Source organism: Uloborus diversus, chromosome 6, assembly GCF_026930045.1.
Source record: "Uloborus diversus isolate 005 chromosome 6, Udiv.v.3.1, whole genome shotgun sequence".
Taxonomy (NCBI): domain Eukaryota; kingdom Metazoa; phylum Arthropoda; class Arachnida; order Araneae; family Uloboridae; genus Uloborus; species Uloborus diversus.
In genome coordinates this window covers 136,901,230-136,919,441 of record NC_072736.1, presented here as the reverse complement: position 1 = coordinate 136,919,441, position 18,212 = coordinate 136,901,230, and the positions used below count along the sequence as shown (strand labels likewise).

Genomic DNA, 18,212 nt, shown 5'->3' with positions numbered 1-18,212 from the left:
ACGTTTTCTATCCTGCCATCGTAAATCACTACGGATGGATTGAAATTGAAAATTTATTTCAAGCTGCTTCAAATTTAGATACAATAATTGTAATTTGTTTGTTTGATAAGTAATACCCTGCTAAAACATGGTATTACTAACGGTCAAAATACATATTCATTATAAATGATATTTTCGAAAATATGGATTCTGATAAAGATGTTACGGAAGCACGCTCACCGGTATTGATTGATTATTACGGTGAACTTGATCGCAGGTATTGACGTTTTGACAAAACATTCTCACCAGTATTTGTGTTGTGACGAATATATTCCGCAGTTATGATATTGGGACAAACGTTGCGGTTCTGATAATGATAAATTTAGCTCTAGTAATGATGCTAAAAACATGGCAATTGATGACGTGCTAGTGGATACTAATGATGCAACTTCGCATATCGTCACTCGTAATGATCTTTTGCGGTTAATAGTAGTGATTATACAGAAAGGTTATCCATACAGAAATGATATTTAGAATGATATAATATCAGACAATAGATGGAAGGACTTAGAAAATAATGTTTTATATATTTTGTTTGTAAACACAAATACTTTTTTTAATTTAATAAGTAACAAAGCATATCCGTGCATATTTAACAAAAATTCTCCACTTTCGTTTAAAGTTGATTATTATAGTCATCATGTTCTTTAAGCTTTATATTTTCATAGTCAACTTTATGAAATTTTTGATTTGTTTCTTTTGGATTTCGTCATTGCATGTGTTCTAATAAAACGTAGACTTAACTATAAAATATACAGTTAACAAAACAAATGAAAAGATTCCCACTACCATTACTCACAAATGTTGTTGATTTTAAGGGAAAATATATTTCTATTATTTATTTATTTATTTATTTTTCAATTTCTATGGATGTTTTAAGGGAATGTAAAAACATTTTGAGAAAAAAAAATATCTTTACATTTTAGGTTGGGTTCGACCACCCCTCGATGCGAACGTCTGGTTTTGGCAGCATACCTGGAGGAAAACCGTAAGTATGAGAACTACAATCCAGCTATTTTAAATATTTAAACTGAATTGCTAATTCAAAAACATTAGCCTAGAGGCCTACCATTACAAAAAGATTAGCTACCATGCAACTAGTTCTAAAAAATGCAAGAGATTCAAATCATCACAAGTACAATAGATTAAACTGTTTTTTTTTTCTTTTGCATATTTTCTTGATGTTTGCACGCACACAAAAGGTGAACTAAAAATGGTTTAATGTAGTCAATCACGTCTAATGAAAATATGTTTAACTTTTTTTTGTAGTGACATACAGCTAAAAGTGCTGTTAAAACTGAGAAGGAACTTTTTTTTTAATTTTCAGGAAAACGACTTATTTTAATTTCAAATTGTAACGGTCTTTAATTCTAGAAATATAATTATTCATTGGATGGTGCCCTTTGCCCTATATATAAAGAACAAGTGATTTCACGCGCGTCATCTAGTGATTAACTAAATACCTAGAGGAATTGTCCGCCTGTTGCACGAATAAATATATAGATAGAAATATATATATAATTATTTTACATAATGTTCTTTTTAGGGCTTACTCATTCCATGTGAATGCGGACGGCCAAATGCAGCCGGTGCCTTTCCCGCCCGACGCACTGATTGGTCCAGGCATCCCCAGGCACGCGCGCCAGATCAACACTCTTAGTCATGGGGAGGTCGTCTGCGCTGTCACCATCTCCAACCCCACAAAATACGTTTACACCGGAGGAAAGGTAATGTATATTTTCTGTCTGTATTGAACAGAAGCTAAAAAATGAAGTTCCTAAAGTAAAAATATACTCACTTTCAAAATTAAGCACGGACCAGTATGTACATCGCTTGCTGCACCTCTGCACCAGATTGTGGCTTATCCATCAGTGGCGTTTTCACGTTTAGGGGCTCATCGCAAGGAATTTTTAGGTGCTCCATGCCCCCCCCCCCTTTTAAGGGTAGGGTAGGGGTATAACAGCAGTAGGGACCAGGCGGAAAAGGTGTCTGGTATGAGAAAAGTGAGACGAAACTCACATTTAAGTCCAAATTTCGTAAGTGTCTCTCAGCATGATCTGAAAAGAAAGGGGCGGCCAAAGGAGACCGTTTGTCTATATCACTGTTAAAATAAGAATTAGAGAAACAGATCCTTTTCGGAGCCCCATTTTCGCCAATTCAGGTTGGCTTCTGTATATTAACATGTTTTTTTCCGTGCTTATCTTTTGGCAGTGAGTATTTATTATGTAGCATCATGATTGAAATGACTTCTACTGTAGAATAAAATATCAATGCTTCTCAATAATGATCAGAAATATGCGAAACATTGGCGTAACTTATGGCTTCTAAAGCTGTTAATATTGTCTCATCCTGCAAATGTAACTCTAAGAGAGGTAGACAAATGTGGTATCTGAAAAAGAGTTGAAAATTTTTTCTCCTGTAGTAATCCTATTGCAAATAAGCTATCTAGCAAGCTGGCAAAAATGGACATAATAATTGTGAGATGAATAATTTTTGCCGTATGCTTGTACAGATAAAAGTGCTTCATTTAAAAAATAATAATAAAATACATATATAATTGATCAGTCTTTAGACTGCTTTTACTTGAAAAAAGTTCTTAATTTTTCGTGAAGGTATAACCCAAGAAAATTTCAGGGAAATAATTAATCTCTCACTCTCAAATGCGTTCTTTTTCTAACTGAAACATTACTAAAATTAAGTCTTAGAACATAAACATATAGGTATACATGTTTCGAAGAAAAAAGTTTTTTTTTTTTTTTTTTTTTGTAAGTATCTTTTCTTGTTTTTTTATATGGTCAAAACTTTCAAGTATGATTTTGTCACGATTTCAGGCTGATTTGCTGTTTCTAAAATTCATTGGAAAGTCGACTTGAGGGAAACAGAACGCTCTACAACAGTCTTCATTGTTAACACTGTTACAACTACAACTATTTCACATTCACAACTATAGATCTAATGACACAATTTCATTTACTATTTATGATTTTTATTTACGGTATCACACCAAGGACGGAGAATCGGTTTCTAATTTTGGAGGTTGACATTGCTAAAATATAAGCCGGAATTTGGAAGGAAAGGTCATAAGTGTAATATTAGGGCGCAAATATAAAGTCTGAGACTTTCTCCCGGTAATTTCAAAATTGTTGCCAAAATGCAGTTTTTGGATATCTTGGTCGCTATAATTTTGTGAGACCATAAACTCTGAAGTAAATTATTGAAGTTCACGGTGTTTTCAAAAGAAACGAGCTGATGTGTGCATCACATGACTTCCTTTTTACTCCAATTTAATGATAATAGTGCCTCGGAGTAAGCAAAGAAACACTTTAAATGTTTTCAACCCAAGTTTGTTGCGAACCGAAGCAAAGAAAACGTTTTATACAGATACATTTTCCCAATATTGGCAGTTTTAATGTGATTCAATGATTAACTCTCTAAATATAGCAAATTGAAACCAGATTTTTTTAAAAAAATTGTCGCCAAGTTGGCGACAAATCTTGGCGATCAAAAGCTTGTCGATATATCTCCAAGTGTTTGCCAAATTATAACACCACTTTGAGTTTGCATTGATATTAACACTGATTTCCCCCCAAAAAGGTGTGAAAGACCCCCTTAGGAACATCCGAATGGAACCAAAAGGGGAAGTGCAAAACTAGACCCCACTAGGAGTCTACGTACCAAATTTCAACTTTCTAGAACATACCGTTTTTTAGTTATGCGAGATACATACGCACATACATACGTACATTCAGATGTCACGAGAAAACACGCTGTAATTAATTTGGGGATCGTCAAAATGGATTTTTCGGGTTTCGATACGTTCTTAGACATATATCCTCGTGTGGTCGGGTTGAAAAAAAAACTCAACATTTATTCGGGGGCGAGCAAAATGGAAATTAAAGCCTATTTCAAAAAATTTTCGCGAATACAATACTTCCTTTACTTTGTAAAAGGAAGTAAAAAGGAGAAATAAATTATACAGTTTTTTAATAACTTTTTCCTAATTTTAAGATTCTGATTCGTCAATAACATGAAAAAATTAAGTTTATAAATCATTTGTATTCCATAATTTACAAAACAAACTTGAACTTTGTGGACATATATGTCCCATAAAAATCTTTAAAGGGTCGAAGAAGAGAAGGGATGGGTGGTGCATGACTCAGCCATATCCACGCTTGCATGAATTTTCATAATAATTCGGGCAGTAGAAATTTTCACTACTTTTTCTTAGAAACATTTTGCGTTGCTACCATAAAGTGCTTGAAGCATATTGCGCAAAGCAATCAGTTTTTATTGGTGCCATTTCCGTTCGTAAAGAAAGTTCTTATTTTAAAGTTTAAAAATAATAACACAGAAACATTAGAATATACAAAAGAATGCCAAATTATACTTCGAAACAACAATTTTATACACAAATATCTATCGAAAAAATGTACTTTTGCTTGGAAGACTTTCTTCACACTACCATCGAGTTATCTAAAGAAACATTAGAAAACTTGCAAATGATCGCGTACTAAACTTTTACACCTTTGAAATATGCTAATAGCTCGACTCCTTTTCAGAATTAAAGTTGGCCTGTGTGTTTTAGATACTCTCACAATTGTCATCCGGTAGATTTATTCTCTTCTAGAAATACGTGGCGAAATTCCTCAACGAATAAAGTGGCGTTCGATTGAAAGAGCTTGACGCGTAAAAGAAAAGGAACATCCAACGTGCCAAGAACATGTTCTCTTTCGAGTTTTTTATTTATTTATTTTTTTCTTTCTCCTTATCTTCTCTCTCGACAAATAAAACCATTGAAAAAGTATTAAGAAATGGAGTATTGCAATCCTTAGCTAGACACTTGCAAGAGTTATTTTGAGACAACCGTTCTAAAAAGAAGACATTTAGAAAGTCGCGTCTCGTTCTATTGCTGTTATTTCTGTTCTCTCAATTACTTGGCAGTTACAAAAGGAAAACCGCTCAGGAAGTATACTGATGATCGGCTCAATGATTTTGTCATTGTTCTTTGTATACAAATGGATTTTTCTGCGCCATCTATACATTGACACCTTTAAAGACACAATATACATATTATTATTATGATAAAATAGAAAACCAACCGACATGTTGTGACGGGTGCAAATTGCCTTTTTATCAGAGAGATTGACCTCCAAATTCGACGTGTTCCAATAAATATCTGTTCCTCAAAGCCAGACTAACGTAAGTCATATTTGTACTACTTTTGAGGAGAGCGTAAAAATGATTGTTTACTGCACACGAAGGTTGGAACTCGCGCTCTTATAAAACTGGTCAATAAATAATATAAAATATTTTTTTTTTTTTTGTACGAAATTGCATTGTTATGGTTTAATGTGGAAAAGAAGTCTATTGATACAATCTCACCACCGATGGGGTAGAAAAGCTAACATCCGGTTTACAGGCGGAAATGGACGCATCTATTAGTTTTCAGTGATACCACCAATTTCAAATGAAATTACCGAATTTTATTTGCTCCAACAATGAAATAATGCCCTCACGCTAATCATTTATGACCTATTGTTTCGTACTAAGGTAGGGAGTAGCGGACCCAAGTACATCCATTTTATCGCGAATTTCATTGTTGGTGACCTAAGAGCGTTACTCGATCAGTGATTCTGGCTATTATATGTATATGAGGTTTGTAACTAGTATCTTAAAATTGAACTTCTAACATTCAGCCTCAAACCTCTTTCCCCTACCATTTATCTCAACAAATGACGCAATTGAAAAAATTTTAAGAAATGGAATGTTGCAATCCTTAGCCAAACACTTGTAAGAGTCATTTTAAAAAAGAAGACATTTTGAAAATTGTGTCTCGTTCTATTACTGTTATTTCTAGTCTCTCAATTACTTGGTGGTTAAATAATGAGTATATCTCAGGAAGTACATTGTTGATCGACTCAAAGATTTTATCACTCTCCTTTGTTTACAAATAGCTATTCCCTGCGCCGTATGTATGTTACAACTTGAAAGTTATATGCGCATAGGGTTCGAAAATATCATGGTATTTTCGAAAATATCGAAACTATCCAATATTTTCAGTAAGTTACCGCCCTATTGACAGGGCTAAGGCAGAAATATATGAAATACACCGCCAACTCAGTCAATTCCCGTTGAGGACTGCAGTTTCGTGCTTATTAGCACTCATCAGCCCGGCATAGGAGTGACTGAGCTAGAGGTGGAAAACCCCTTAAGGAAGCCAAGAGTGCCAAACAAACTGGTAGCTAATGTAGAATTAGCACTGACCAGTCGAGTGACCGAAGCAATGGTTCGGTTCAACTCGAATATTGAAGGCAAGGCAGGTAAATTCAGTAAGTTACCGCCCTATAGCCAGGGCTAAGGCAGAAATACATGAAATATACCGCCAACTCAGTCAATTCCAGCCGAGGACTGCAGTTTCGTGCTGATTAGCACTCATCAGCCCGGCATAGGAGATGACTGAGGATTGACTGAGTTGGCGGTGTTTTTCATGTATGCGATATTTTGATATATATCGCATATTTTGATATCTATCCGATATTTTCAATCAGCACAAGCTTAAGTATTCAAAATAATAGATGCATCCCCAAATCACTGTTTATTTTCTTACATTATTATTAAAACATGTAGACTTAAAAATAAGGTTTCTTTCATTATTTATATCTAACATTTCATTTTACATTTCTGTCAACTTTAAGGAAATTAATTTAGCATTAGCTGTTTTACTCATTTTTCTTCTGTTAGCTACTTTTACACTGTTATATGATTCAAGAAATAAAAAATATGCATTAGTTGGTGCACAGTCATAAGAAATTTTCTTTTATTCTAACCAACATTTAATATTTAATTAGGTACTTTTAATATGATTTAAAATTGTTACATTACTAATAATAAAAATGAATATAAAAGAAAAAGGAAATATTACATTACTTTGCTGTATTAATGATGTATGTATACATCATAAAAACATAGTGCATAACGTTTTGGTTATTTTTAATAATAAATGAACAATATTACTATGGTTAATATAATTTTTGTATTGAAAATACCGTAGTTGAAAAATTAAATATCGAAAATATCAAAATATCATGATATTTTCAAAATAAATATCGGATATATATCGTGATATATATCATGATATGTATCGACTGATATATATCGGCGAACCCTAAGCAAAGTAATAAGGCAATGTTTATGAGTAATTATAACTGACATCATATAAATGAATCTCCGATATTCAAGCTCTATCTTTTTTTTCTTTTTTTTTCAAGGAAAAAGTTTAAAATATGATAAAGCAGGTGTTACTACGAATGAATAATTAAAATTCATCAAAAAAGTTATCCATTAATATTGATCAAATATCATTATGTTTAAAAAACATTTCACAGTAATTTTGTGGATATTGAGTTTTCTTAAGCGTAAAGTTGAATTATTTGCTTCAGTCATTTGCTATCTCTATTCTTTGATTATTCTTTTAATTATTGTTTATATATTTTTACGTATTCTGCTATCAGCGTCTTATTTTTGCATTCCGAATGTAAGTGTAGACATGTTGCACAATTTTAGTCTTAGAAGAACCAGGTGATACGGCTATGTTGCTCTGCAGATTTGTGGATTTTAAAAATTGTATGAATATATAAAACGTTATATTTAATATAAGCATTTTTACCATGTTCGAAAATATAATCATATTCTTCAAAATATTTCCGTTTTAGAGAATAAATATTTTAACGCACGAATGAATCTTAGGTTCAAAAAAAAAAAAAAAAAAAATTGCAGTTAGAAAAGCTAATTCCTTTATTCCAAAAAATAAATGAAACAAAAGATGACATTTGAAAACATTTTCTGAAAATCCTTTTCAGGATGGTAGTAAACTATATGATTTTAATTGTCTTAAGAAAATTCAACTGAAAAGGGAGTCGAACACACTCTGGTTTTTACTGCACAAAACTTTAAATTTCCGAAATCCAAGCCTAAATTTAAACTACGAATTAATTGAAAAAGTATAAAAATTCTTCATTGTGCTGCTCTGTTGGCCAAATTCTTTAGTGTGTGTTGATCAAAATCCGTCATTGGTCTATTGTTTGTCGACGTGTAGGTTTTCGATCGGTACATCACTGGATGATGTCTGAAGTAAGACATCAAATTTTGGGAAAGACAAATCGAAAATAAAGTAATAATTTTTATCTACATATTAGTGTTATCTCTCCCCTATTTTTAATACTACTTTCCGACATTCCCTATATTTAAATTGGCATATGAAGTGAAGACACACCGCGCCATCTCTTGGAAACTGCGGCAAACTATTTTTCGAAACTTAGTCCACCAACCATCGGAATCGAAGAATTATTCATTTTAGATTGAGGTTTTCAGTGCTTCTTAAATTGGAGTCAAGTGGTGTGCATATAGTTCAAAAATTCTCCCTTACTGGGGAATTTTTTACAAATTAATTTTTTTCTGCTATTCGCGATGACAAGTTTAGGAACAAAAAAACTACAGGATGTCCTGAAATAAGACTGACTGTTTTTAAAAATTTATAACAAGAAAACGGTGAATGACAAATTCTTGCAAAAATATTCATGTGATGAGCCGTAAATCCCCCCCCCCCATGAGTTCTAAAAATTTTAGTTCAAATTTTTTTCAACAGATGGCGCTTCAAATAATAAACCCGTAAATCTAAAAGGAAGAATTGGAATTCACCGTTTTTTTTCCCAGATTGGGACGTGTGATTGTAACCGACCGCAGATATTTTGAAATATTGAAATGTAATTTTTTTTCCCCTGAAAAGTATGATGTAATTTTTTATCTTAAAGGCTAAATATCTGCAGCGCCACCTGTTGGAAAATTTTTGAGCTAAAATTTGCAACTCTGGAAAGAAAACATTTACAGCCTGCTATATGAATTGTCTGCAGTTTTTTTTTTTTTTTTTTTATCATTCACAGTTTTCCTGCTATAATTTTTTGCAAACAGTCAATCTATTTCAGGACACCCTGTATTTAATTGCGGTACAAAGGGAATGAAAAGCGTTCGTCAGGCAAGGAAGGTGGTTTGGGTTTTGCTTTTGACTTCACCAGTATGATGTAGCTGCTTGATATGCAACCAACTTCTACGTTATACCGTGTTTAACGAGAAGATATGATGACTAACATGAGTTTCCATCTAGCTGGTGATGGATCGCGTGCAAATGACCGTTGCCAAGCAACACGTCCCAAAGAAAAACCTGTTAATTCGTTTGGAGCCGCGTATTTTGAGAAGCCGCATTTAGCCCTGAGACAAATAGTTCTTGGCAAAATCCTCGCCATCTCCCCGGAGTGCTTATCTTTCCAGAGAGCCAAACCAAACACACGCGGGAACTTGGAACCGAAATACACATGTCGTAATCACCGAGTTATACCTCTGATAGATGAATATGTCCTCTGCGCTACAAGAGAAAAGGGCTTCCGCTCTTTTTATATCTTCGCACGCGAGGCAATAGATTTCCAGAGACTGTCGGAATTTCGCAGCACTTGGCGTTTCCTGTCACCGCTTGGGTAAACCGAAAGGTGTTGTCAAATAAAGGAGAGAAATTGCCCCTAAATATACTGTAGATGCGACGGCATTCGGGGAAATGGAGCTCGTATTCTGTTTATAAACAAGGCAGCGTTGGTACACTCCTCGCGCGAAATAAAATAGCTGTAGTCTTTGAAGCGTGGCTGAAAGGGGTGGCAAAACGAGCTTAAACTCCGTTTTTCATTTGAGTTTTAGTGCGGTGAGAAACATTTAAAATACACGGTTAATAGATTCTGTCGAAGTTTTGAGCAGAAGAGTTGATTTTGGGATTTCAAAACTCACTGTAATTTGACGCAGAGTCAAGGAGTCGGAAAAAAAATGACCGACTCTAGCTCTGACTGCGAAAATTTTAGAGTCTTCAACTCCGACTCTTTTTAACCCAAAGTCAATCCGACTCCGACTCCACTAGCACTGGCAGAGTTGCGGACTTTGAGGGAAAATGACCGAATCCGACTTTTGAAATTTTAAACCTTCGATTCCCGACTCAGATTACTTTACCCCAGAATCAGTCCGACTAAGATTCTTTGACTCCAACTCTGCAGCCCTTGTTTAATGCAGTACTTTCTAAAAACAGTTTTGATGTATAAAAAATTCAAGATACTAGATACCTTTATCTGATGGAAGGGAGTACTAGAAAAGAATATGAGTTTGGTAGTGAAAACTCAATCAAAGTTCTATCAAAAAATTTTGCCTCATAAGAAAGATTTTAAATAAACGTACTGAACAGCAGATTACGATTTAAAGTTCAATAAATTAAGACTTTGTGTCTAAATTTTGGATTATTTCTACTACCAACTATAGAACTGTTTTCCTAAAACATCATAAGTGTCCCTCAAATAAAGGTTCCCTCTCAAATCGTCACTATAATCACGACATTATCTGCATAACTTCTCACAGTTCTAAAATGTATTCAAAGCCTTTGTAAAAAAAAATAGTTCTATTTGTTGTCAGATTGATGGAACTGAGGTTTGACCCTTAAACCAAGCAAATATTCATTCGTTACTTCAAGAAGTATGTATTATAAAAATAACACAACGAAAATAGTTTTTTATTTAGTATCGTTCTTCAGAAAAGTAAATAAATGATCAGTTAGGGACATTGTTGAACAAAATAAAAGTTTATTTGGAAATATAAATTAACAAGAGCAAAGAGTCATTGCAAATTTTATTGCCAAAACTTGTGCTGACCTTCAAAAAGAAAACATTCATTCGTATGAATTTCTTTATGTTACATTTCGCAAGAGTCAAAATGTTCCATTCATAGACACTTCTTTTTTTCGATGTCTTCTTGAAACGGGAAATGCATACTTGGCCGAACCATTTAGCTTAGTAAAAAGTTCATGAGTGAAAGTGTCTGCTTTAATTGCACGACTGTAATTTGTTAATGAGGACTGCCTCAATAATTCTATTCACTGACAATTGTGCGACGAGGATTTCTCACAAACATCCCGTTCTTGTACTCCATAGCAGCAAAGTACCTCATTCACTATCAAAAGAAATTCAAGTTAAAGAGCTCGTTGCTTTCTTATTATTCATTTTTTTTTCAAGTAAAAATGGTTGGAGATGGGATAAAAAATGGCTGAGAAAAAAAAATGAGAACGAACTTCTTCAAGTGCTATCTTAGAGTAGCGAATCGTGCTGCTTGTGAGACAGTTGCTGGAAAAGTGTTTTCGAAATATCTTGAATACGTACTCATAGTCGTCATTGCTGCCTTCTCTAAGTTCCTTGAAGACACGTGAAAGTGTCGCTACATCCAAAGCGACGAAGAGTTGCTATTCAAGTCTTTTGTCCGAGCTTCTTCAAGTCGTTCTTGCCACTTCAAAAAAAAGTGCGTTTTTTCCCATCCATTTACTTTCAGACGAGTTCTTGGAATAGAGGAACTTTTCGAATGAGTTTGCCATGGAAACGCTTATATGTTAAATGGTTATCATTTACACCGGTCGATTCGTCTTCGCACTTGTGGATGTTTTCTGCAAGTATCTTAAGATATGTGATTTTGAATGTTGAATGGAATAAACACGTTTCTTTCGATGAATCTTTCCAAAAGTAACTAGAAGTTAATTCCGATTTGAATGTTTTCAATATCGATTAAATCTTAAGATGGTTTCTTGTAGTTCGAGATGTGACGTGACTTGTCTAAATGTTTGTTTTAGGCGATACATTCTGAAGGGAAAAGGTAAATTTCAGGTTGAAAATGATTAAGACAGGTTATAAGTTTCCAATTATAACCTGTTATAGTAAATTACACAGGGTAAACTTTTAACAAAGTTTCTAGTGAGTTACATTTTTGAGCTGTGTTATGGGAAAGTAGACATATTGATTTTAGAATTGTAGTGAGTTCTCTTCTCTCATGTAAGTTTTGTTTTTCTACACGTTATGTGAATATGACCCATAAAATCACTTTCCGCGGGAGAGCGCGTATCTCTGCTCTCCTATTGGCTGATATATACCCTTCAAAATTTAAATAAGCTATTTATTTTCCCAAGTTTGAAATTTTAGCTTGTGGCAAATTTCAACTTACTTTAGTACCACGGTCGAAAAAAGAAATACTCAGATATGAAAAATAGTTCTGTCTTCATCAGAAACGCAAAAAAGGTTTTGTGGTATTGTGTATGTAATGTATGCAATTAGTGCTTACCTATTAAATCTTTTCTTGTGCCCTATGTTTCAAAAAAAGCCCTACATTTTGTGAATTGGTAACTTTGAACCCTTTGTTGCTTCAAAACTTGACGTGATAGACTATAACTGATCGTTTTTGGTCTCAGGAGTCAAAGCTTACTCAAAAACAGATTATAGATCTAATTCTCCAAGAACCCTAGTTCCACAGTGTTATATTAGAAAGGAGTCAATCAATCTCAGAGATCCTCATGTTTGAGTTAAATCATCCGCCATCTTAATTCGTGTTTGGACTCAATAGGCAAAACTTAGTCAAAAACAAGTCACAGATGTAAGTGACCAAAATCACTGTTCCCCAGTGTTATGTTAGAAAGGAAGCAATTTTTAAAGATCTTCATGTTTGAGCTGAAATCATCTGCCATCTTTATACTTAAGTAATACCATTATGTGTATCTCTTTGCGTTTTTACCTCATTGTTGTTGCTGACCTCAATTTTGACCTTTTCACTTAAATTCTTTTAGTAACAACATTAAACCTGTAAGTGACTACTTTTTCTTTTGTTTGCTCCTTTTTTAAATCTTAATTTAAAGGTTGGCCCTTTCTACGCCTGGGGACCCAGGTTCTGACCTGGATGGCCAGTCGATGGATTTTCGAGATGCAGAAAATCTTCAGCACCCATGTCGTGTGATTATGCGGCATGTAAAAGACCCCTTGGGTATTCGTTTGTCTTAGAATATTCCTCGGCTAAATTGAATTCCTAGTGCAATTTCGCATCAAATGAGAGCCCGGGTGCCTCCATCTGGTGGAAACTAGGCAAAAAACATTATTGTGTCATGCATCAGCGCCTTAATGGTGACACACGAAAGACTGATGCATAGTCGGGGAGCGCACTAGGTCTGGTTATGGCCCAGACGCCTCTTGAAGTGGGTCTCTTATACAGCCCCATTGGGAAGAAAAAAAAAAGATTGGCCCTTTCAAAAACAAAGCTTTCTGAGACCGTTCTTGATCGTAACGTTTACAGCTTCAAACTTTTCCTGGTTTTTGAAATTTTTCCAAAAACCGTACGATTTGCTCAAATGAAACCAATGCCGACCTACATTATGACAAAAACTCCTTAATTCCGAAAGTAATTTGAAAATTTTGGGCTAACTTCATTCGTTGTATTCGTAAAGTGTTCCACGGGTTTTTTCCCTAAGAGAATCTATATTTTAAACAAAATTAATAAACACACGCAGTCTTTGCGGAGCATGTTTTGTGCTATAAGTGTGTGACAAATGTAATTGACCACGGGTAAGACATATGAGTTATGTTAGTTTATTCTCAAGGTATCAACTACACAGTAGTATCTTTTAATGGGCCATAGAAATTTTAATGTATCTTTTCTTTTTTATTAGGGATGTGTGAAAGTGTGGGACATTAGTCAACCAGGGAGTAAAACAGCAGTGTCCGAATTGGTATGCTTGGTAAGTTAAACCTATTTTTGTCGTTGTTCTTTCGTTAAATGCTCCATTCTAAAAGTACAATAATCTAAGATGTTCCAAACTGAACAAATTTCAAGAAATAGAAAATTATTTTTTTAACAAAGGGTATCTGGTGTGAAATGAAAGAAATAATGGAATAGCTGTAATACATTCGCCATATAGTACTTACAGTTCTTTAAGAATTTTCGAATATACGCAACATAGATCAATAAAACTTCAACATATAAATCAAGTCTAAGTCGCAAACCAAACAGGTATACTCTACATAGAAACCATGTTACAGAATCTTCTAGCTTGTCAATCAAACGCTTTCATTGAAATCGTAATAAAAAAATTTTGATTAAAATTCTTCAATCAAGATCCTTTACAATAGTCAAACTTACTTGATTGAAATTTTGACTCAAAAGTTCTGATGTAATGAGAACTTCTTATATCCCCAAATTATAAAGCATAGGATCACCGTAATTTCCGTATAACGAAATTTCACAGCAGTGAAATTGTTCCTTCTGTCCTTTAAATTTCGTTAAAATGAGATTCAACTATACAATTTTTTTTTTCTAAAAATTAACCTGCTTTTAAGTTTAAATTTTAAGATCTTTTCAGCAAAAATCAGTACGCGACTTTTTTTTTTTACTTAATTTACAAAAGTGCTTAAAATCACTGTAAAATATTTAAAAAAATTATGAATGATATTGAAAAATCAATTTTATTGTTTTGTCATTTTAAATAAAATAGCCATTTTCACTATTTTTTTTCTATTTTGAAGTATTTTACCAAAACTCTGAAAAATAAAGAACTTATTAATTAAACATGTTCTTTGAAAAAAATGAGTATCAGATTTAAAACACTCTCTCTCTCTCTGATACTTTTCATTACTTCCTATAAATCCAAGCTGATGTCTAAATACATTTTATTTTTCAGCAAAGAGATAATTACATAAGGTCTTGTAAGCTTTTACCTGATGGGCGAACACTCATTGTAGGAGGAGAGGCTAGTACGATATGTATATGGGACTTAGGAACGGTAAGTATGACTTTGCAAAAACTAATTAATTTCAAAAGTCTTTAATGTTTTTATTAGGAAACATAGAATATTCTTCGTTGACTAAGATTTTTTTTCTCTTTAATTTGAAAGAAGTAGTTTCTGTAAGCTTTGAGTAAGAAGTGTCTTACAAAGTGTTTTCACGTCGCATGAACCTACCTCGTGTTTTAACGCGTACTACAAAGTTTCTAGCTCCAATGCCATCACAAAGCTTGCAACTAATGCCATTTACTTGATCTTGGGTTTCATTTGATCCCAGCAAAAAAAATCCTGTTGAATATTTTATCTTAAAGACAAAACCTAATTTGGGAATTTCTACTATTTTGAAATTGTATATTAAAAAACACATTTGAGACAGATATTAGCGAATTGATTGATATGCAATCTGTAAATTGGTTGCTTCAATTGCCAAATTGATTGACTCCACTTTTTAAAGTATCCTCATTTCTGCTTTAATAGTGCTTTATCAATGCTTAGCATGTGAATTTATGTTAAAGTTTTGATTCAGTACATTTCTGACCGTGTGATGGCAAAAAATGTAACACGAGGGCCTATTTACTCCTATAGATAACACCATCCCTTCCTCATAACTGTACATTACTTTTTTTATGTAGTTGATTTGGCAAGTGAGTCATCCAATTAATGGTCTAAGCTCATCGTCTTTCATATCTGTGACGCTTACTTGTTTCGTGGCAGTAGTTCATAGTGCTTTGCAATGAGCCAACCAGAATGCAAACAAATTTAAACACTGTTGAAACGCAAAAAGACAACGCTGTAGTGCGCAGTAATTTCAAAATGAACTGTACGCGTGTGTGTCAGGGACAAAAAACTCCTTTTGTATCCTACCGCCCCCCCCCCCCCCTCCCGAGTCAAGTTGCACACAGATAAATTATATTCAGATAAGTCCAACTCCTCACATCGATTATTTTAAGCAATCACGAATATCTTGTTGTTCTCACGTGACCGCCGTTGATGTTCCTTTTATTTTATTTTTCTGAGCTTATAATACAAACTCTTCTGGTCTTGGGCCCCCGCGAGCGGGACCTCCTCCAACAAGTATGATTGAGATAGGAGTCAATTGTAGAAACAAGAAACCCAAGATTAGGTTCGTATCGAAATACGTGATTGCAAAAAAACTATTTGAATTTAGGATGTCAAAATTCCAATGTATGTTGCGTGCTGGGTTTACCTTTTATTATTGTTATTTTCATCCTTTCTTTTTTTTTTTTTTTGCAACACCGTTTGTTACATTCAGTTTCTTCAGAAAAGTAAATATTTTCAACTCAAACACTCCTGTTGAACAGTATTTCTTTTTTTCGAAAAAAAAACTAGAAAAGCAATTTCTGTTTACATGACAAAATCAGTTTGTAAATTAAAAGCGTAAAAAATAAGAAGAAAAAAATATTTTCGAAACAACTACCTTTCTCTCACCCCTTCTTTTACAATCTCGCTTAATGATCAGTAATAAAAACTTGCCGATTATTTGATTAATTACAGTTTATACCCTCTGCCGCGTTTTCCATTCTATTGCACTCGTACCCATTTCGCGCATAGAAGTCTTCACGGTGGAAAAATTTCCACCCTGCTTAAAAAATTCTTCTTCTGCTTCTCTAAGTAAGGGTGTAAGTTGGTGGAGGAAAAAAAAATCTACAGAAAGAAAAATCCATTTGGAATAATGCTCGACAAAGTGTAAACGCTTAATTAAATAAAAAGGCAGACTTAAATAAAGGGGAGGTGCAAAAAGCAGTCAAATAACGAGGTTGCTTTGCTACTGTTTTTTCTTAATTTTTTTCACAAGAGAACGGATTAATTGCTTTAATTAGAGTAAAAGGGTGTTTTTAATCCAGCGATTAAAATACCCATTAGCGAGCTAATGGGAAGCAATAGCTCCAAGATTTTTGCGACACCATCACTCCCACCCCTCTGCTTCTATTTACTGGGGGCTGACTACCAACTAACTTAATGAGCTGCCCACTAATGAGCTTAATGGGCTTTTGCGGTGGCATGGGATAGCGATATCAGGCAGCGATATTGTCTTCGAGTTTTTATTTAGGTTGTCTGTAATTTCTGTGGTCCCGACAGGATGCCTTGCTTAATACGTCCTCCCCTTCATTAAGGTAATGGCCTAGAAAGATTTTTTTTAACCCCATCTCCGACTCTTTAGGTTCAGGTTTTTTATGTTTTTTATTTGAAACTGATTATACGGCCAAATTTGTTTTCATAATTAGCAGTGACACATATTCGCTGTATTCATTCCATGAAGCGATCTGATTAAGATTTTCCAAAAAGAAGCATCATGGTGTAAAAAAAATGTATAATTATAGATAAGACTTAATAGGAAATCGATTTATATTACGACTCTAAAGTGTTAGAATCGTGATTTGTTAAAAACCAAAGTACCTGGCATGTATAAGCTTAAACGTTAACCCGCTTAATTAGAATTGTTTAATCAATATTATGCAAAAATTACGATGATCATTTATGAAGGGCAAGTAAAATGTGCTTCAATTTAAATTAACCTGATAATTAGATGACGAAATTTATAGAACTTAGTTTGTAGATTAAAAAAAAATAAAACATTTATAACAAAAATGCAAATTACATCAGAACTTCTAGTACTTATCTTGTACTTGGATACTGAATCTGTTATTACCATAATTCTGATTTAGGGGTTTTGTAATTGAACGTAATATATATCGTTTGTAGATATCATTTTTTTCTAAAAAAAATGCAAGGAAGTTTTTGCGATTAACTCTTCTTCACCGATATTCCACAAAATACCCCCCCCCCCCCTTCCCGGAGGTGATAGAAAGAGCATTGAGTAACAAGAATTACAACCAGAGCCGTCATTTTGAATTTTTCCAGGGAGGGAAAAAGTTATATACTCAATGTATATTTCAAAGAAAAACAATAAAAACCACTTCCACATGTAAAAATAATTACTTCATTTTTCAAAGCCAAGCGGAAGCAACTGCCCCCGCTACCTACTTACAACTAAATGGCGATCACAAACCTTCATTGTGTACTTTAACTCTCAAATAAAGCAATCTGCGAAAAACATCATGGGAGATAGGGCTTGCCATTGCCTACTTGGTGTGGTTCTGGTAAAAAGGTGTTTAGTCTTGGACGATATCATTTATGCTTGGTTTGAAAGAGAAGAACTTCATAGACTGTCACAGTGCCAATAATACTTACCAGAACGAAAACCGGCATGCCTCACTCCTATTTTAATTAATGGAATCGTCTTTAACTTCAGTCCATCGGAAGTCATCTTATCAGAGCCAGAATATACTTAAACTTTTTAACCTTTTGGCAACCCTTTTTAACCCACCTAATAAAAGCTTAGTCTTTTGTCGGATATCTTTTCATCCAAAAGCTCACTTATTTTGCATTGAAAAAGGGGTTCCTTGTAACCCCGAAACATGTCTGTGCTGTAGTCTGAAATTTTTGCGCAATTAAACGTTGTTATATCTTATTTTACTTTTCAAGG

At 34.0% G+C, this 18,212-nt stretch overlaps 1 protein-coding gene across 1 annotated transcript in view; it reads left to right on the top strand.

Moving 5' to 3' along the window:
* LOC129223803 (protein groucho-like) overlaps positions 1–18,212 on the top strand; it is a 331,565-nt gene that overhangs the window by 294,283 nt on the left and 19,070 nt on the right. Inside the window, exons 16-19 of the mRNA XM_054858158.1 lie at positions 966–1,027; positions 1,586–1,766; positions 13,595–13,663; positions 14,603–14,704. Of these exons, the coding sequence (XP_054714133.1) occupies positions 966–1,027; positions 1,586–1,766; positions 13,595–13,663; positions 14,603–14,704 (414 nt within the window). The remainder of the gene's footprint in view (positions 1–965; positions 1,028–1,585; positions 1,767–13,594; positions 13,664–14,602; positions 14,705–18,212) is intronic.